The sequence below is a fragment of the Sipha flava genome, unplaced genomic scaffold (assembly GCF_003268045.1).
Source record: "Sipha flava isolate LNK unplaced genomic scaffold, YSA_version1 130_pilon_pilon, whole genome shotgun sequence".
Lineage (NCBI taxonomy): Eukaryota > Metazoa > Arthropoda > Insecta > Hemiptera > Aphididae > Sipha > Sipha flava.
This window is the reverse complement of record NW_020271756.1, coordinates 333,732-356,427: the sequence shown is the minus strand read 5'-3', so window position 1 is coordinate 356,427 and position 22,696 is coordinate 333,732. Positions and strand designations below refer to the sequence as shown.

The 22,696-nt window shown below is 28.1% G+C and overlaps 2 protein-coding genes across 2 annotated transcripts in view; one reads left to right on the top strand and one right to left on the bottom strand.

The window, feature by feature from the left end:
• LOC112694523 (A disintegrin and metalloproteinase with thrombospondin motifs adt-1-like) overlaps positions 1 to 14,594 on the top strand; it is a 30,449-nt gene extending 15,855 nt beyond the window's left edge. Inside the window, exons 10-17 of the mRNA XM_025570019.1 lie at positions 1,527 to 1,593; positions 1,653 to 1,767; positions 2,364 to 2,500; positions 3,409 to 3,702; positions 6,645 to 6,759; positions 6,846 to 7,003; positions 14,212 to 14,365; positions 14,452 to 14,594. Of these exons, the coding sequence (XP_025425804.1) occupies positions 1,527 to 1,593; positions 1,653 to 1,767; positions 2,364 to 2,500; positions 3,409 to 3,702; positions 6,645 to 6,759; positions 6,846 to 7,003; positions 14,212 to 14,365; positions 14,452 to 14,528 (1,117 nt within the window). The 3' untranslated portion in view covers positions 14,529 to 14,594. The remainder of the gene's footprint in view (positions 1 to 1,526; positions 1,594 to 1,652; positions 1,768 to 2,363; positions 2,501 to 3,408; positions 3,703 to 6,644; positions 6,760 to 6,845; positions 7,004 to 14,211; positions 14,366 to 14,451) is intronic.
• A 1,361-nt stretch (positions 14,595 to 15,955) lies between these two features.
• The window catches only part of LOC112694498 (multiple C2 and transmembrane domain-containing protein), a 101,816-nt gene continuing 95,075 nt past the window's right edge, over positions 15,956 to 22,696 (bottom strand). Inside the window, exons 15-19 of the mRNA XM_025569981.1 lie at positions 22,541 to 22,686; positions 18,374 to 18,614; positions 18,144 to 18,250; positions 17,846 to 18,053; positions 15,956 to 16,343 (exon numbers count right to left, since the gene is read on the bottom strand). Coding sequence (XP_025425766.1) covers positions 16,257 to 16,343; positions 17,846 to 18,053; positions 18,144 to 18,250; positions 18,374 to 18,614; positions 22,541 to 22,686 — 789 coding nt within the window. The 3' untranslated portion in view covers positions 15,956 to 16,256. The remainder of the gene's footprint in view (positions 16,344 to 17,845; positions 18,054 to 18,143; positions 18,251 to 18,373; positions 18,615 to 22,540; positions 22,687 to 22,696) is intronic.

Genomic DNA, 22,696 nt, shown 5'->3' with positions numbered 1-22,696 from the left:
ATAGTTGCCCGTAGTGCTTATATTTCGAGTTAGATTCCTCTTGATTTTGTAAATGAATTATCAAGCATATTATCTGGCTATCAAGCATATCAACGGCTCAACACCGTTTAAATTATCGCTGGCAATGCAAACGAATATGTGCCAAAAATAATAGCTGCACTCATGAATGCTACATAAATATTTTTCGAGTCAGGAATCCATGGTTGCAATCATAAGATAAATATGCGTGTGAAAACGTACAAGAAAAAAAAAAAAATTCAAATAAGGTGTAAGCGTGTTGCAACTGTTAAGATTTTAAGTAGTTTACATTTTACTTTTAACCATCGGTCATCTGTTATGTAAATAATAATGCCGAATAATTATTTATTTATTTATTTATTTTTCATATGACTTTTTTTTTGTTAGGCCTTCGACATTTAGTTGTAATATTCTTGTATTTCTCTTAAAGTCCTTATCGTCCAAGTTTCCGTTGCTATCATGTTCTTCTGCTGTTTTGTCATTGTTAATTTGAGTTTTGTTATTACATTTATTTATTTTTTTTGTTTTTTGACTTTTATAGGTTTTTTTATGTTTTTTATTTTTATATTGTATGTAGCCCTTAAAAGGACTGTTTTTGCCGATATGGCCAGGAAGTCCTGAGACGTTTGACCGTCGTGCTGTTGCTGTTTCGTTTCGTACTTCCATTATAATATTCGCAGTGTTGTACCTTTAAAAATATGGATTGGTAAGCACTACTTACAGGGGAGACCTCGAAAAGGTGCAGCAACACCTTCCCCGTCGAATAATTATAAGAATACAAATAATAATGTAATAATATATATGAGTTCAAGTGATTATTTGGTAAAAAAAAACTACAATGGTTGTAAATAATGGTTATAAACAATGGTATAAATATTTTTGATAAAGATTAATTTCATTTTATATTTAGAATTATAACATTACATTCAATTATTGGAGTTCATAAAACGATCAATAAAATTGCAATATTGATTGCATTTTAATCCTACATTGAATACCTAATTTGAAATTAATACGATTATAATATGGTATTACTCTACTACTTCAGTTGTGTTGTTGAATATATGATTTATGAGACCACCCAAAAAAAAATATGATTATACGTGCAAATCAAAAAAATACAGCGACAATATTAATAATACAATTAATTATACAATTATTGTATTAAGTGTAAATAGTTTCTTTAAAATTAAAAATTATTGTTCAAACTAATTTAAAATATTATAAAATTGTTTACAATTTAATTGAAGTAGTTTTGTAGACTTGGTATGTAGTCAAATAATAAATTAAAAATAAAATACTTGCACTGCTTTGAAAATTACGTGATAGTTCTAAGTATATATTTATAAGTATTTTCATAAATACAATATTTATAATAAGCACCTATAATATAATATTTTCTTAATTAATATTTTGAATTTATATAATAAAAATACATAACTTAGGTCTTGCGTTGAAAATATCTTAATAGCTTTTAAAATTTTGTATTATTTCTTGATTTTTGTTAGACCAGAGAATGGTGGAAAGACATGTTCTGGTGGTGATCAAAGATATAAATCGTGTTCAACAGAACAGGTAAATTAATTAAGTTCAATATAAAGTTTAACAACAATTTATTATTTCTCATATTTTAGTGTTCTAACGCACCTCAGCTTACTCTCAAAGATTTCTCAAATGAGATTTGTTTAAGAGCTAAAGAATATGATAACGAGCTCTTGGGAACTGGTTTTCAAAAGATTAGCTCTGATCGTAAGTAAAAAAAATTACTGAATACATCTAAAATATAGTTACTATTCAAAATTCAATTAAAAACAACTAAAATTCAAAATTACCTAGTATTATATTAAATTTTATCAAATTGATTGTTACGATTTGATGTAATTAAGTTGATGTATGGTAAGACTTAAAAATGTTATAAAAATTGGTATTACATATTATAATATTTTATTTTGAGTTGATTGAGATGTTGTACGAGTACCTATATAATAAAACGTTTTGAGTACGATTATGAATTTCATTTATAGCCAAGAATAATTAATATTTGTATAATATATATTATAATACCACCCAATGGCCACAGCTACCAAGGGTGTATGTAAATAAAAAAAAAAAATTAAAATATATAATAATTAATAGCCATATCTCTTATTAGGCTTAAACTGAAATAAATTTAAATCAAACAATATATTTTTAAAAATGTATTTTTTTTTTTTTTACCGAACTTAATCATTTGTATTTATCAAGTCTAAATTGTGAACATTTTTTTAAAGAGCCATTGATTTTAATAAAATATAAAAACAAGTTGCAATAGCGATTACTAATATATATTGTTATAATGATTTTAGCTAAGGACGCGTGTACTGTTTGGTGTCACAAAGAAAAAGGTGGAATAAAAAGTCGAGGATGGTCTTTTCCGGATGGAACTACCTGCCACATAAAAAAAAATAAGAAAAACACTTATTGTATTGGAGGTTATTGTAAAGTAAATATTCTTATAACAGTAAACAAATACTTATACTTTAACACATAAAAAAGAATAAATATTAAAAAAAAAATTCGTATAAAAATAAAATAATATTTATCGTTTTTCGGATAAATTATTATCCTGAAAATATTAATAATTTCGAATCCGAGACATTGATTTCTTTAAAAATTAAATATTTACAATACTTAAAAACATTATTTTCGGTTGGATAAAAATTACGTCCGCCCACATTTATGCATAATTTACAAAGTAATATTCAATAAACAAACGTTTATAGACTTTTGATGAACAATATGAGTTTGTTATGTCGACTGAATTTCGAGCACTGTGTTCGCAGTTGCTAAACTCAGAGTCACAATTTAACATTTTGAGACAATTATAAAAGTAAAAAAATCTAAATTGTATTTTAAAAGCAGAATAAATAATGTTACTCGTAAATACATCAGAAGTATTAGAAATGAAATCAAAGAACAATCTTAGACTGTCAATAAATGTTGTGCATGTTTTCATATTCATTTCAAAGCATTGGGAACTTTCGAAATGTTACTTCGACAAAAACGGTCGGCGATAAATTTAGTCAATGTTTTAGGGCGATAACGTGAGTTCGTTAAATTTGAAAATAAAAATATTTGATTGCTATAAAAAAATATTGGATTTGTTTTTTTGCTCCTAAAACGATGGTCTCCGCGATACTAATTGTATTTCGTGATCGATAACTGTACAAAATGCGAAATTTCGAATGGTGAAAACCCAAAACTCGTGTTTCCGATAATTGAGGCCCAGGGTTAACGAACGTATTTGAAACCCATTCCGATAGTTCTCGATGATGCGAGTTCGCTTGATCAGCGCCTATTATGGTTATCGTTTCCATTCTACCGTTAACACTAATTTTTCGCGTTCAAAAGGAATTCGTGTGCGAGAAATTAGCGCCACCGGACTCGCTGCACGTGGAGTCGGTGAAGGGATGCGAGCCAAACGATTCTTTGCCGCCGCCGCTGCCGAGTCGTTTGAGGGCACCGTCCCGGCCGTTGCCGCTTTTGCCACCGGAGTCCGGCGTCATCGGATGGAAATGGCAGCCAATCTCCGTGTGCCATTACAGTTGCATGATGCCGGGCGTCGGTCTGAAGCTGGTCGAAGGTCAAACGTGTGAGGACTGCGAGCCGCTCGTCAGCATCAAGGTTTGCCGGCCGCAGAAAGACGTGAGTACCTAATTTGCAGTGCCGTTGTAAGCTTTTGCGAGTTTCTAGGCAAAAGCAGTAAGATTCCTTACACCAAAAAATATCTAACTATACTGAGTTAACAAAATGTGGGTCCCTGAGTAAGTGCGAGGTCCTAGGCAATTGTCTAAGCTGCCTACCCGTTAACGACGGAACTGCTAATTCGTATCGAGACGCTAACTCGGTGATTCTCAAGTGGGAGGTGGGCCCCAGCGTAGGGGCGGCACGAAATCTCCACGGGAAAATTATAAAAAAAAATAAGAAAAAAAATTTTTTTTTCGAATAAAAACCAAATTATTGACGTCATTGGCGTGCAAACACAGCGTACCTCAAAATTCGTATCTTTGTATTATTTATATTCAATCCAAAACATGAGGTTCGGAATATTTTGACGTTAGACCTGCGCAGTGTTTGATTCTAGTGGCTAAAGATAACATGAATCGGAATATATTGAGAACCACTGCGCTACGTACAAACAACGAGAACCCGTTCGCAATATTGCACTAAACTTTAGGCTGTCCGGCTGTGCGCATTCGGTTATACGTTTTACGTGTTGTATTGGTTAAATGTCGACAAATTACTTTGTGGTTTTATTATCTGGACCAAATGTTTACCGATAATGTGGTCTCTTATAATTAATAAATTATTTTTTTTTGCCTGTTGGTTTCTATTTTTAATATTAAAAAATAAATATAAACAACGATTTATGAGCGTTGGGCTCTTTCGAAGGAAAAAATTACATCAAAATTGATCAAATTATATATAATTAAATAAAAATCGGTGTATATATAAAAATCATGAAAAGTGAGAAGATATCACGAATCGCTGATTAAAATTAAAACCTGTGCAGATAAATTAATTAAGAGTTCTGTCGACCATCCGTCAGCATTGCATCAATTAGATTTAATCACATTTTTTCTATTTAAATAAAGTTTTAATGAGCTCAAGTTTCGTTTTTTTCAAAACTTATTGTCAAGTAATTATCAAAAATTGTATTAAAATAATTTATTATAAATAATGAAAATTGAGTCGGCAATGCAATTCGTGCAAGACAATAATAAGTTACGTCTTAACAAGGAAGTAATTATAAAATGTGATTATTGGATACTTAAAAAAAAAATGGAGGATTTTAGTGATACTAATGGTGGGGAATACTTTTAGAAAGTATTAAGAGTAAGGATGAAGAAGATAAATATTGAATACTTGTTAATTTACTAGTTAAGTTTATAAATCAACTGAATACTTAAAAATAATTTGATCGTTCAATGTTTCATAGTTTTAGATCTTTAGTAGTTTTAAGAATATTTGAAGATTTTATCTTTCATCATTTTCATAATTTCTTTAAAGCTTAAATTAGTTTTATTGGTATTCACGTGATTATATGTTTCATCAATACTAGTGATAAATAGTATCTATATAATTATTTTCAATAGAGTGTAATGATTAAGTAATCATCAAAGTTTAACATATTGAAAGTGAAGAGTAATCTCGTAGTCTGAGATTACTTTTCAAAGACTTAGGATATTTGTATTATTTAATTTTATAAAAAATACTTGGTGATAGACAACAGAAAAACCTAATGATACATTTATTTAAAATCGTATTAGTAGATTTTATTAATAATATTTAAATAACCATCGGGAGAGCAGAGAAATTAAGTGAGAGATTACCTTTATAGTATAATATAATAATTATTATAATAAATATTATCGTCGTATTAGAAATTTTAAGAAATCAGGATATTATGATACAATCTATTATGCTTATCAGTTTTAATAGTTACAATTTACATAATACGGTGTGTAATATATGCTAATTCGTAACACTAGTGGTAATTAAAATTTGCGATTCGTAAGAGATATAGAGCGATCCGATCCAAGAGAAAGAAGATTATAATTTTAATATGAAAATGCATTTGAGGTTAAATAAAATAGTAGGTTAAACGATTTTTAACACGGTTATAATGGTTAGCTGCTATACGGATTTTAAAAACTTAAATGTTCACGTCCCGTGGCCTAATTATCCGGATGGCGCAACCGAAATGAAATGTAACCGATACGTTACATGTTAGATATAAAATGCACGAACAATTAAACAAATGTTTAATTTTTATTTTTGATCCGTGCTACTTAATCGCAAATCGATGTGAATTAACGGCGAAAAAATGTATTTAGATTCCGATGATATTACATGACCGTTTTAACAATCGCTCATAATTGGTGTAAATTGGTTTAAATTTGTTCATGGAATAAGTATTACTGACGTTGATTGAGATTTTATTATTTTACAGCACCAATATTTTTGGTTTGCTTACTAAATATGAATAGAATTTAAAAACTTTTTCTTTTTGATCTCAAAAGTATGAGAAATTCAACAATATAATAAATGTGATTATGAAAAACAAAAAGTACGTTTATACTCCATTACATAGTGGGCTGAAAATAGCTAAGACAATTATATTGCGCCCGAGTGTTTAGATTTTTTGAGACGGTTGGTTATCGCTGCAATCGAACAACGATTCTAAGTAAAGGAGTCAATGATTTTGAAGTTTAATTCAAAATTAAATATGCACATTAAAATTAAAATTTCGGAATTCAATTGGAAAAAGTGTGTTGTTAATCTTACAGTTAAATGTTAATGCGTAGAGTGAAACATTGTATAAAATACGTACGACGAAAGAACATTTTTAAAATTTTCAAATACAAATAAGTCTGAAAGAGTTTGCATTTGATTAAAATTCGATCACGTCTATTTGGAATTGACATAAACTGTTGGAGGAATTTTCAGGTTTATACAGTTTAGTTATGTGCATTCATCAAAAAAAAAAAAACATTTACAAAAATAAATTATAATTGTCGACGACCGAAGTTACCAAGTAAACATGGCACGTATTAATCATATATTTTATTTTTTCTTATTATTAGCAATGCAAATCGGGTTTAAAGTCCATAGTGGATTACGCGACCACGATATGCACCAAGTACGGTCAAAAAGTGCAAAGACTTTCCGGCTTGGGAATGCAACTATCGTCGGTGCCAGGTGAGACAATAACAACTGGCTGTGTTCTTACCGAATACATACGATTGTTTTTTAAACATTTATTGAATATATTTTCTTGTTTGCAGAAGACATGGACCGGCCGTGCAGATTGGCTTGTCAAGATCAGTCAGTACAACACAGGTTTTATATCGTCAACGGTGAAGTCGGTTGGTTTCCTTTCGGTACCGATTGCGCCCGAGGCGATCCCGACCGACGTGCGTTCTGCTTGAGTGGCAGGTGTTTGGTGAGTGTCTTTAAATACAGTAAAATCTCTATAAAATGAAACTAACTTTCATTGGATAATGGTGCAAAAATTCGAGACGGTATATCGTAATTTTGTTTTGCTGTGTTCTTCATAACATATTTAGATTTTGTAGCATTTATTAGGTCAGTACTAACTGTGATAATTGTGATCTTAAAATTTTAAAACTTATGTTCCATTGTCATAAGTTATTGATCTATTATACAACCCTTCTTGAACATGCCCACCGGATACTAATTTTTACATTTTTTTGTTTATAGTATAAATAATCGTACATTAATTTCTTGTTCCTCTTCGTGGTTATACCTACACTCCATAGTTCACTTACGTACGCACAATTACACCAACTATTATTGGGTAGTTTTTACCTATACAATATTATTTAGTCTTTACAATATAAATAAAATATATTAGTGTATATAATTTTATATTAAATTTTATGGTTCGGTCTTAATAATCAACAACGTTGTGTAGTTTATTATCCCACTGTCTGACAAATATAGTCTAGATATCGTCCGTCGATAAGAAGACCTTCAATTAAGATAAATATCCATCGATAAAGATAATTGTAAAATTATTCTTAAAAATAATTTTTATAAGGAAATATACGTTATGGGGATTGTAAACCATGATTTTGTTTCTCTTTTTATCACACGCACAATATAGGGATTTAGATGTTTTCTATTTTTAACGTACCGATTTATCTATTAAGGCGGTAAAGATTTTGAAAATTTATTTAAATTTGTCATAAAACTTTCTTTAATCGACTTTCTCACATTTTAAAATTTTGTTCTAACATACCAATAAATTAATTTTTGTTAATTTTTATGTTTCCAATTTTTTTATTCCTATTTTGTGAAATTTTGGGGGACAAAATCAAAAAAAGTGGGAAAGTCGATATAAAGAAGACTTTACAACAAATTTAAATCAGTTTTTAAAATTCTTATAGCATCAGTAGATTGATCGGTATGTTGGAAATAGAAAACGTCTAAATTATTAAATTGCGCGTGAGATAGAAAGAGAAAGAAAATCATGGCTTGCAATTCTCTTATTCAAATAATATTGATTCACTAACCAACAAATGTTTGATAATTGTACTTGTGTAAAGGTATTACATTTTTATATATTTTAATTATATTATTTAAAAATTAAATTTGACTCATAAAAATTTGTATTTTATGTAATATATTTCATAATATAATTTGATATTTCGAATATTGCCACCCCTCAAATTTAAATACTTTAACATAGTTTAGATATTAAATATTTATCTAAATATTGAATTTCAATACTAAATTTTTGCGTTTTATAAAAATAATTTCAACAAAGCGATTTAAAATACCAGGGGACCAAATGTCCTATGGGTAAATAACTTTATACAACTCTCTGGGACCAAATGTCTTATCTTAATAATTGACGGGGACGAAACATCCGTGGGCTAGTTTTTTTTACGGGGAAGAAACGGTAGAGGCTAAAGTCCACGATTCTTATAATTTATATATTTCTGAAAAAATTGACTACGAACGAGAATATATTTTACCATTTATATATAATTAAAAAAAATCTGAATAAATACAAAAGCTTTTAAAATATAGCATTCATATAAAGTGGTTAGTCGATCTAACTTAATATGTATTGATAATTAAATTAACTAAATTAAATTGATTTAATAATTTATTTTACTTATTAACGAAAATACTTTTGAAGCATTGGATGACGTGTAAACAAATTTATCTTAATTAAATAAACCTCGTAAAATCAATATATGTTTATATTTTTTACATAGTTATCAGTATAGCTATTTATTAGCTATATATAGCAGTATTTAGCTTAACAATTAAAAATATAATTATCATTTTAGTGAACATAATAATGATTATATGAGAAATAATTGTTATACATTCTAGTATGTTGATTATACAATCCAATAAAAATAAAATAACATAATATGCCGATCAGTTAATATTGACAGATTAAATGTATATAATGATAATAGTAATATTGGAAAATAAAATATAGTTTTACAACGTGACAAGAATTGATATTTGTGATTTTGGATTCAGTTAAGTATGTACTTGGACAATTAAGAAGATATGGTATTCTTGAAAAGCAATTAGTTCAAGAGTATTGATAAAAAGGGAATTAATGGGGTGATTAGAGAATTTAGTTGGATAACAAACTGAGATAAAATATTTAAAATATATTCGGTTTGTAGATTGTTCGAGGTGCATATAGTTGCTTCTGCGCACGTCTTTGCCCATAGTTATTCTTCGCATCAAGTGTTTAGCTGGCAAGACATCTATGACACTATTGACGATGGAAGTATTACAATCGTATTCATGGGCGTCCCCAGACATTTTTCTAGGGGGGGGGGGGGCAAAATTAATTTAAAAAATAAATGAACATTTTTTTATACATTTTATTTATAGTAAATTATTATATTTCGTCATTATTAAAATTATGAATTAAAACATTACTGACATTTATATATAATGTACAATTAAAACATCACTCAAAAAATACATTAAGATAAAATAGTCCGATTATTATTAATGATAGTTTTCATAGATAGCCGTGAGCCGTGCGTTGACATAATATGTTATGGAAACTTAGTAGATCTATTTTTAGAAACTAATTTATCATTTGGAATTTTACCAATTTCTCTGGAAATAACATTATTTCAAGGGGGGGAAAGTGCCCCGTCTTGCCCCCCCCCTAGGGACGCCCATGATCGTAGTGTGATCTCTATAATGAGACATTTTTGAAATTTTTTCCAAAGAAGGACAGTCTTTATAATTTGCAATTAGTGCACCAGAATATAATGAATGCCCACTTAGTTCTGATGTTTGACGCAGTTAGATGTTTGTTGCTGTATTTGACACATCTTGACACTACAGTAGGAGCGTGTGGGACCGTATCACTGACATCGTTTGCATTGTGGTGGGAAATGGGTATTTTGCAGTTTTTCTACCACTATGTTGAAGTTTAGAAGGAAAAATAGTTGATAAATGGTCTGATTGAATTCGTTTGAATTAAGTACAAAAGTGAAAAGTACTTCTTTGCTTACTCTATGGTGGACGTTTAGCACACTCATGATGGAGAAGTCAAAATCCTGGAGGGACGTAACGATATCCTTTACGGGATTTGGATGATATAGACGGCAGATAAATACAAATACTCTGATAGGACGTGCATGACCATGTATGGACCTTTAAACCATACTCATTGCAATAATCGATGATTTAAAAGTACTCAACATAATTACGAGTTTTGATAATTAGGAAGATACCTTTGGTAGTAACTGTAAAACCATTGGTACCCATCAGAGAAATTAAATCAATTTTCAGCGCGGAGTAGATGGTTTTACCTATGAATGTGGGAGGTGATGTTTTTGTTCGAAAGATCATTTTTTCCATCACCGAGGTAACTAATGTCACTGACTGTGGATTCAGGACATGCTGTAGGTGAGATTGTGACAGGAGGAGAAATGAAAATTTCGGGGAGATCGTCGTCCACGAAGAGGGAATGAAAACGATTTGCTTTTCTTTAAATTTACATCTAGTTTGGTTGAAGAGTAAGCGATAAATTCCACTTAGATGAACATGCGATTTGACGAGAATCGTGACGGATGAAATATTATGTCGTGGTAACACAATTAAATAATAATAATACTGATAGTTCAAATTATTGCGAGCATGGTGTGATGAACGTGCGAACATAACGGTGGACAGCACAGAACTGATACAATCGATATAACGTTTATAGTTTAAGTTTTTTTACACATTTTCGCATAATATATAGATATATTATAGGAATTTATATCGATTTACTTACTAATCATTAATTGTGTACAGAGGATTGCGTGCAGCATATATTTTTATAATAATTCCTTTTAAAATAATCGCTAATAACATTACTGATGAAGATTTTGTAAAAACAATGTAGGTACAGTGAGTTCTGCTTTAGGGGACGGTGCACCGCGGTGCTATTAAACACATCTTACTACACATAGTGCCGGCGCGAGAGGTGTACAAAAAGTGCAACCGTACAGGGCCTTGCGATTATCTATCGTATTAATTAATATTCGTACGGTTACAGAATAAAACCAAACCTGTCATAAGTTATAACGAAAATTTTTAATATAGATACATACTACCATTGATTATTAATATTAATAAGAAGGTAAGAAAATAGATATAACAATAAAATAAATAACCGATTTACCAAGATTCACAAGAACGTTTTATTAACTCCATCACACTCTTTATTTATTTTTTATCTTCTATGGTATTTAGTTATTATGTAATTTTTTGGATTTCGGTTTGAAACTATCTAAATTTGATATTTTAAAGAATGTTTTTACTTATTATATCACACGAGTATCGTTGTAAAGTGCATTATGCGAATACTCGTATATATGATGTACATAAAACTAACTAATCATAACTATAAAACTTCAGGCGATAAGTCTACTGGATTTGTTATATCGTTTAATAATATTTGTGATTGGCGGTAGACTGACTTTTATATAATATATAATACATTTGAATTAAACAAACTATAGGGATATAGTTATATAAATTTTAACTTAACTGCTTACAAACTTATTTTTTTGTCTATTTTCCATGGAGAAAAAGTTTTTTTCCTAACGTAATCTTAAGAAAATCAATAATCATTAGCTGTGTAGATGACTGACACTGTATTAATATTCTTGTATCTAAGTGGCCTAATGCATCAACACAAAAATTAATTATTTTATATTTTTTTATATTTTTTATTTTGTGTTTAAAAATAGAAGAGCTCAGTAAACATGTGGATTGAAAATGTTTTACAATTTGTTGCAAGTTATTAATATATGAGAACATTTTTATATAGTCACACTAGAACTTATTAACGTAGTATAACCTTATTAATTACTTCTGTATCAGAATTAAAACATATGATAACTTCGAAAAATATTTATTATGTGTATTTTAAATACAAAACATTTATCATATCTTATGATAAACGATTTAGTAATGTTACTTCAATGTTGATATGAAAGACTTAAAGAAGAGATAATTATTGAAAAATGCATAGTTTTTGCAGTTCACTGTTTTTTATAAACATTGATATGATTACAATTTAATAATTATACTATATCAAATATCAATATGATATCAATATTGATATAAAATATCAATTTCACGATTGGCCAGACATTGACATGGTTATAATATGTCTCTATCGGCCAGCCTATGGACGACCATGCCTACCCAGACACGGAATTGACAACATTAACGGAAACATGAACATATCCGAATACAAATATAAGTTGAATAAATTGTATAATATAATAATTATATTATAACAATTATTGTCATTGTTTAATTTTTATATTTGTCCATTTGCTCTTTTAGATTTTTTTTTCTTTCGAAGAGCTTACAATTTTTCACTACAATAAAAATAAAAATTTACAAAATTAACTTATTTCAAAAGCGATATTTATTCAATTTGGGTATGATGAAGAATAAATGAATGAAATTTCATTTCTTAACTCATGAAAAAATGTATGATTTATAAATAAATTTAAGCAATCTGCGTTGAAAATCATGCATTCGTTAAATGTATCATAGTAATAATTAATATAATAGTTTACTCATTTCTAAGCCATTTCTCAGATGGTGGTCTTGCCACATCACATCTGTTCTTTCACAACTTTTCTTCCATCATTAGCTTTAAAACCTCAAATCTATAATTTTGTTCTGCTTTGCAATTCTATAGACATTTAAGAAATTATAATAAAATATCAATATACATAAGATGATATTGACAACAATTTTTAAAAATGTATGATAATTTGAGGTCAAACGTTTGGATACAAAAGTCCTTTAAAGTTGGAGCTCTAGATTTTCTCTTACTTTCAGCGAATACCTTTGTTCTGTAAAATATTATTTAAGGTAAAAAAAAAAAAAACAGAAAATATATAATTTCGGAGTTAAACCTCTTATATTTTTTTGTTAGGATATCATTTAACGGATTATTTTATTTCACAAATTTTCTCTTCCCGATTGATTGTGTCATCTGTTCGGTATCTAAATGAGAATTTAGTGGCAAATCCATATTTTTGAATAGAAACGTACGATATTTTATTATGGGAATAAAAACAAGTTAGTGAATTTTAAATAATTGATTCATTTTTAAAACAGACTAACCTCAAAAGTATTCTTGATTAACAAGAATGTGATCAGCTTATGGTGTTGTTACACTAAAGTAGGGTTTTTCAGATATAGACTTATTATTCAATGTTTTTCGTTAACGAATTCGTAAGATGCGTTGACTAAGGAAAACACTAAAATAAAATATTAGTTTTTACCGTTATGAACACAACTGTAACTAAGGCCAACATCAAAACGGAATAAATTTTTTTTTTTATATTTTCATTTATATATTATTATTTATTGAAAATATAATTTCTATCTTTAGAAGATAATGTATAATGAATAATGTTGAAAACAAGCTTAAAAATTAGAATAAAATAAATAACAGATAGGTAGACGCTTAGTTCTGCCACCCGGTAAGTTGGTTTGGTGGATTAGACTACGACATTGGAACTAATCTAACCAGCATCTATTTTTTGTTTGTTAGAAATATCGAGTGAAATTATTACTTGATACCTGATTTAGAGTTTGGATTCAGAATATTTGTCGAGAATAACTTTTTGTAGTACTATACTTAAAATAAATAATGTACCACACACCGTTTGACTAAGACATATGCATTTATTAATTTATTTAATTTCAACTTATTGTAACGAGCTGTTTTATTTTATTTTTTAATAGCATATTATACTTATCTTCATTTCGGTTTTTAATTATCAAATGTATTTTTTGTATTTATATATTTATTAATAAATGTATCGTTAGAACTTAAATATTTACATTTATTATAAACTATATGTATATAGGGAAAAAGTGAGGCCATGGAGGTCCAGGTTATAAGTATAAGTATATAGGTATAAGTTAGTTTGTGATGCAAATAATCTAACATAACTTAAGGCCCAAGTGTAACATTTGTGGAGGACTTTGGTGAGTATGGCTACCAACTGACCCTGTCAGTTCGCTTCTAGATACGTATACTATATATATAGTGTAGAATCAATTAAATAGATACATTGTTCTATATAAAAATGTATTTACATTTTTTTATAGGATTTCGGACCGGATAACATGCCTCTATCGGTTGAAGAAGTTATATCACATAATAATTTCAGTTCAAATAACCGTATAAAAAGAAGTACACAAATGCAAAAAAACGATTACTCAGTACAAGATATCATAAAACAGCTTTTTAATATAAAAAGAGGTAAGCTCAAGCGCACTGTGAGTGGATTTTTGGATAAAAAATATTCGTTCGTAATTGTTTTAATTAAAATTGTTAATAATTTCAGAAAAAAAACAAATCAACTAACTTTTTCGACAACATATCCCTTGACTTGGACAACCCTGTGGATTTTCATTATACATAAGCATATCATATTATAAAGACTATATTAGTTTTATATAAGAAATAAAAAATTATGCGATCAATCAAATGTGTTTGTGGTAGTTTGTTGATTTTGTGCCGTTCCATAGATCGATATACGGCGCTTTGTATAGACAATTTTAATACACACCTGTCTTGGTACGTCTACATCGTGTTCAACGATATTAATAACGCAATAATATTTAAAAATGGAGAACGCCAAAACCTCGTATGTGTTGTGTCTTACTAACAAATGAACAAAATAAAAAATTTGCGTTCAATATAATCGATTTCGTGTTGAAAGCTTTTGTATAAGATTAAAATAACCTATGTTGAAAGATTAGACATAATCCGTAACTATCGTTGGTTTTTGAATGATACTTCGACTTTTTAGCAAGTTATAAGTTTTTCGAATTTTAATATTTGTCCAGCTCATAAGTCACTAAAAAAATTAAATATTGTGACAAAATACGTGAGTAAACACTTAAATTATTTTATCCTATTTTAAGTTTGATAGAAGTAAATTTAATCAAATATTTAAGCAAACGTAGATTTGCTAAGTTTTATATGTTTTAAAAACAGAGAAAATACATACGAGTATACCGCAATTTATATGCTGTTTATATAATATACTATAGAATATAATATACTATATATTAATTTATCGTGTACACATTATGCATTACGAGTGAGAATGTCAGAGGTAAAGGAAGCTACTAGGCTATAGCATGTTTTTTAAAAATTTCTTTTCAAGCTTTCCCTTGTACAAATAAACATTTTATTCAAATGAACAACTCTTATATAGACGAATTCATGAAGCCAATAAACGTTCAATATAATTACACTGAGCACTCAAACTTAGGTTTTAATATTTAGTAGTCATTTATACGAATATTTACAAATCTAATTAACATCATGTTATGTTTTAATGAAATGTTACAGCCAATAACTTAATAGAGCATCAGCATATAATTAAAATGCAATAATTCATTATATATTTGTGTTACTCTTATTAATGTCTGTTTGAAATGTTTGAATACACACTTCCGCTTAACAATTTCATTACTTAAAAACAAAAAAAAAAATATGACATGCGCATGTTTTACATTTTAATGCTATTTTAATAAATAACAAAATAATGTGTAAAGTATAGTTTATTAATGCTTTTTTTTCAAAATTGTTGACCAAAATACTTTATTTAAAATTCAAACACTTTGTTTTTTACACATAATAAATATAATTTAATATTCACCGAATAACAATATAAACGTTGAACAATGTTGAATAAAATTTTTGAATAGTAATAATAATAATAATAATAAATTATAAAAGAATATGAGATTTAAACAAGTTACCAAATTTGATATAATATTAAAGGCAATACAAGATCAAATCAATAGAAAATTTAGAAGTTTAAATAACAGCTCAATACTTATGTATAGATTCGTTTAACAATACATAAACAGATAAAAAGAAGTAAGAAAAACTTATTTGTAGTTTTTAAAATATAAGCTTGTTTAAATAAGTAAAAATTACGTATCTATATAATATCACACAGTTATCTTAAAAAAAAAAAAAAAATTAAAAGGTTTGAATAGAACAAATCTAAACATATCCTCATATAGTCAATAGACAATAATTATAATAACAATGATAATAAAATAGCAATTAGGTGTAATAATATATACTATGAATAATTAAATGTTATACCTTGCAAAATTTTAAAAAATAATCACAGCTTCTGTTTTCTTCTCCCCTCCTTGTTTGACTTATCACCGCTATCTACACTTTCGTTAGTTCTTAATTCTTTGTAATAAATCTAAACAAAACAATTTTATTTTTTATTGATAATACTCTTTCGTAAGGTATAAATATATGAAATAAATATACTATGCCATTTTTTTAATCAACAATTTCATTTTTGTGATAGTTTGTCATTAGTATTTAAACTATATAGGAGTTTGATTGTTATAAATATTATTTTACAGTTGCTAATATGTATATATTATACATTTTATTGACATTCAAATTATGTGATAATTATTTTGATGAAAAAATTAACGGTTACATTGAATATTTAAAACATATTTTACACATATTTAAGTACTGTTTTTATGAAAGTGATGTGTGCTACAATAATGAAATTGAAATATCATTCGTAAGTCATTACGTATATATATATATATATATATATATATATATATATATTCATATATAAAAGTTATTATAATTATGCTTATAAAATAATATACCAACCAAAATTGATACCATTTTACGTTCCCAGATGATTCATATATTTTAAGTTCCTTTAATTGTCGCTGTGTAAAATATTAATTTAACATTATTTATGCGAATGAATTGTAGTAAATTTAATATTATTTATTTACCTATTACACGTGTAAGTCTTGCAACAAATTAAATGTGTATACACTTTTTTATTAAAGAAATACTTTTTTTATAGCTTTAATATTTTCCATTGTTACCGTGAGTTATTCTCAAACGCAACATCAAAAGTAATAGAAATTCATACCTACTATCTTATTATATTTTTAAATATTTGTAATAATAGTTTTTGATTCTTTTATTTTACATAAAAGGAAGCATTTTGTTCTAAAAATAGCTACTATAAAAGTTATAAAACAACATCGACCTATTGACACATTTTAGTTTTAGAATTATTGATAATTTTAAATATTGTGCAATAATTTAAATTATTGTTTTGCTTTAGGTAAGTGTAAATGTTTTTAGAATATAGACATGCCACATAATCGTCAAATTTATTAATTCATCTACGTAAATGGACTAATTTATATTATTTATATCTTCAAGTTTTTTACGCTTATATAAAATATTTAATTTTGAATAATTTTCAAAAATAGTATTGATCGAATAGAGAATTTTATTTGATATTTAATTTTGACATTATGAGTCGCGAGGTGAATATAAATTTTCTAAATAATTTGTCGACCAATTAAAAAGTTATGAACTCAGATGTATTTTTAAAAAACTTCCATTTAGAAAGTTCGATTTTCCATTATTATAAACAACGGTAAGTTACTAATTTAAAATTTATTTAAAAAATATTTATGGACATTACAGTCGTAGTAGATAAATCAACTAAAACTAATATTTTCATATTTCGACTAATCCAAATCAGACCGAATGTAAAAATTTTATACATTTTTACATTAATGCTACTTATTTAAAATAAATGGAATATGTTTATTTTTTACATTTGGTTTAATGTATTTTGAAAAGAATCCGATTATTCTTTACTCCAAAATTCTAAATTTCCTTACCAGCCGATGGATAAATATTTACCTTATCTTCGTTGTCGGGAACCCTGGAAAGCAAGTCCAGGAGTTCGTTGTTTGGTATAGTGTGCGGCCGAAGTATTTTTCTGGTAAACTTATTAATGCCCCAACCCATAATCAGGTATCGAATCGGAATATAGTATAGGACTATGGTGACGCCGATCAGCAACACGATAGCCAAATACGATAAGAACGGCACGGAAAAGTTTAATAGGCTGCAAAATAATACGTATGAAAAAACTCTTGCATATGATTTCTAATAAGAGAAATAAATAAATGTAGAGTTTTATTATATTAGTTTGTACTTTTTGATTTTCTCTCCAAACGACGCTATATGCCCTATCGTGTTTTGAACCAACTGCGTAACTTCTTGCACGGCAGCTACGCGTTCCTTCAGAGATTTCTTTTCTTCCTGCGAAAATATTTATTGATTTTTTTTCCGTATAAAATACACAAATATTATCAAATCGATAAAATGTTATGAAATACATAACATGTCACAACTTGTCGTATAACTATTGCGGTGACGACATACCTTGGATTTTTCGTCGTCTTGGTCATCCTGCTGGTCGTCTTGCTGATCGTCCTCGTCCGTCGTCTGCTCGTCATCGTCCTCGTTCACCTTGGACACATCCCACGAGTGCGCCACGTAGTATTTGAGGAACACTAGCAGCAGGGCCACGGGAGCCATGTACGGTTCGAAAAACTGGCAGGTAACCACGAACGTGATCAACACAAGTACGGTGTGCGTCGGCGATTCCCATTCCACCCAGTACCTGGAAACGAGTTCGTGGTTAGAAAACCAATAAAATATTTTACCACCCCCGTTGCTGTTTACCTTTCAAATTTAACACCATAAAAGTGTCAGGAAATAACAACTCATTAATTCGGTTCGCTTTGGCCGATTAGATTAGATTTTTAGATTTGGCAGTGCATCTGTTTTCAAAACCTACTAAGAGATATACAGTGTGTTCTATACGCATAATTGAAAACGCTGTAGACATGCTCTATTGGTTACTGACATTATTTGGTTTTTGGTAAGGTTATTACACGCAACCACAATTTAATTTTTTAAATCTGCTAGATTTACTGGTGGATTTGCGTAGACTATTGTTTTCAAATGTCCCCGTAAAAAAAAATCAAGTGGAGTAATATCTAGAAATCTTGCTAGCCATTCAATGGGGCCATAAGTGCCAAACTATTTTCCCTCATATACCCTATTTAAATGATCTCTAATAATATGAGCATTACGAGCAGGAGCTCCGTCGTATTGAAAATAGAGGGTTTGTTGTGTAGCTAATGGTACATTTTCTAACATCAATGGTAAAACATTTGTTAAAAATGATAAATATCGCCTTGTATTTAAGTTTTCTTCATAGAAATACAGACCTAATAATTTGCCACCAATAAGTCCACGCCAAACATTTGTACCCCACATAGTTTGGTGATGACTATCCACTGCCCAATGGAGATTGACACCTGACCAAAACGATTGTTTTGCTTATTAATAACTCCATTGTTCATAAATTTAGATTCATCAGTCCATAATATTTGATTTAAAAATAACGGTTGTGTATCGATTTGAACCAGTATCCGAGAAATGAAATTTAATCTCCTTTCTGGATCTGTAGGTCGTAAAGGTGAACTAAATCAGGATTGTAGAGATACAAATTGTGTTTTTTTTAAAATAAAATGCACGAGGTCGAACGAGATTCCAAATTCTCTACCAACATGCCTAACCGAATATCGTGGATTCAATCTAATGTATGCTAAAACTTGAACTTTCACATCTTCATTAATATTATTTTGTCTGATTTGTTCATTACGAGTTACTTTTACAGAAAATGCTCCATGGTCAATCAATAATTTTTCTATTTTAATAAATAATGTGTGTGGTGGATGGTACCGACTAACTAACGAGAATTTCTATTGCATTTACCATAAATTAAAAGCATTTGCACTTTTTCTTGGTTTTTCATTTTAACCTATCACACTATGACTTTCGCACTATGACAATCTAAACAAAAATGATTCAACGTTTTTGAGTATACAATTAATAATCAAAACAGTTTATCTATCTATAAATAATTACGAATTAATAGGTAAGTATAATTTATTTCTTATCGATATTATACATCTAATAATAGTACATATTAATATGCAATAAATGCATATTATTATTGTTATGACTTATAATTATTTAGTATTAAATTACCTGAATAACTATGCTAATTAACATTATCTTATTATTTCAAACCTCGATAACTTTATACTTTATAAAATAACTATTGTCCAGTTATACCAGTTGTACCTAGTCGATTTTTAATAAATAATTTTGTATCCTATATTATGTTAGTCTTGTTTATAACATTTAAAAAAAAAAATACGTATAAATATTCAAAAAGTAGCCAATAAGAATTAATTATAAATTATTTTACAAATTTTTAAAAATAATTTTAAAAATGTATTATTTAATAAAATTGATATGGCTCTTATTCAGTCAATATTGAACTTAGAACCATAGTTGATAAATGAAAAATACTTAAAAAAATAGGCCTATCCGAATATGGTATTAAAAATAGGCATTGCTATTTAAAAAAAAAAAACCAAATTCTCAAAAATTTTTGAAATTTAACGAAAAATGTGTATTTATATACCACCAGTTTGTAAAAAAAAAATCGATTTATTCCAAACAAATCCAACCGAGAAATTCAGTGTTCCCTAAATCGGTGAACACACTATATGTATTGATCCATTGTTTTCCGGTTGTTTACGTAACAAAGTCTTTTCATTAAATCGTGTTTGTTATATAAACTATTATCATTCGGTGCCAAATAGGATAACTAACAATCTCCATTTATATATCAAGTGAAAATATATATTGGTTTCTTTCTGATAATTACATTGTTTTTATTTATTTGGGTTGTTTATTTTAAGGTAGGCATCAATAACATATACTTTAAAATATTATTAATATTTATTGGCTAAATATAATTCATTATGTTAAGGGATTTTATTTTTTGATTCAATGGCTTAAAATTGTTTAACGTTTTGTTTGTCTCCAAGGACATAAAAAAGTGTTTCTCAACTTAATAAAAATAAAATCCAACTCAAAATGTATAGTTAATGTGAGTTCTCAACTATGTTGTTATTAATAGTAAGAAAACAGTGATCTATATAATTTTCTTTAAACAAAGGCTTAAGCAGTATTTTGTCTTAAGGATTTCGCATTAAATTTTTATTTATTGGGGATTCACACGAAATTTGTGTATTTGATTTTGTTAATTTTTGATTTTTATGTTCTGGCGTAAAATAAGAAAGTATTGTCAATAATTTTGCTTAAATTAAGCCGTGCCAAAAAAGTGATTTTCCTATTGGTTTTTTTGGTTGAAATCATTGAAGAAATATGTTACAAATACAATATGATAATACATCAAAGTTACAAACTATTGATATGTATTCGGTTCCGTGTTACAATTGTATCTATAGTTTTATAATAGTAATTATTGCTCGTTTTAATTTTGATACTTCTCTGTTTATCAACTTATTGTCGTGTGCATGTATTATTCTACCACACTAATTTGTAATTATACAAGTAGAGTTATTGCACATAAAGGTTTGATAAAATAAAAATACCAAACTGTAGAGATTTCAAATTAGGTTATTTTTGCTTAGAAACGTGCGTAAAATATATGTCCATGTGTAAGCAATTCATGTTCGTTATTTACAAAAAATCGATAAGCAAACCAAATCGATCAATTACTATCCATTCTTGAATTTAATTAATACATTACAATTACTAATTTACAAATTTGAGTTACAATGAGAAAAGTTGGGACAATCACAAATAAAAATAATTTTAAGCTCATATTGCAGTCATAGCAGATTATCTACTTTTTATAATAAACCAATGGAATATGATTGCAATGAAGAAGCTAAACTCGGATTAGCGATAAAAAAGGTCAAATCTTATTCACGGAGGGTTATTATTATTGAGAATACGACATTATTATGTTACATCTTAAATCACAATGAAGTTTAATTAAGTTTAAATCTTACTATTTTTTACGCACCCAATAGATTTAAATTTAATTTCCAGACTAAATAATATTACATAGCGTCTACCAGACAAATTAAATCAGCAATGGATTTATGAGCTCATAAAAGGGAAAAAATAGAAAAAGTACCTCTGAAAATTTTGTGTTGTATTCGCTATCGTAAAATGCGACAAAAAAAACCGTAATTAAATTCCTTAGACCGCAGTATGCCTATAGCAATCAAAAAAATCTCGTCTATTTTTTTTTTTAAGTAAACTAAGGACTCGCTGCGTTTCGATTTCGTATACAATAAGTTATGCATTAGAATTTAAATTAAATACATCGTATCGTACATTGAAACAAACGGAGTAGTGATTAACATATCCATTGACGATTTAAAATTAATCGAAATAAATTAATTTAAAATATAAGCTTTGGGTATTCTAAATAGTATATAAAAATATTCTATATACTAGTATTGATTCTAACCGATTTAAATGTTCATTATATTAATTTAAATATGAGACGTGTTGTATGTAGAAAAATTAATTCAATAGCAAATCGTAACGTAACAGTAGAAATTGTATTCTCAAGTATGTAACTATATTAAAATTTACAAATAATTATACTATACATTACTGTTAATTAAATGTTTTTATATTTACTCGAATTGTTTTCCAATATCAATTGCCCACAATACGAGCTGTTTGAGCCTCATGACGTTTCTGATCAGCGTTTGTCTTTTGAATTTAATTTCTTGATGCATGTATTTCTCCTCTTTTGGATTTAATGTCCGGATGAATGCTCGTATCTAAACTTAA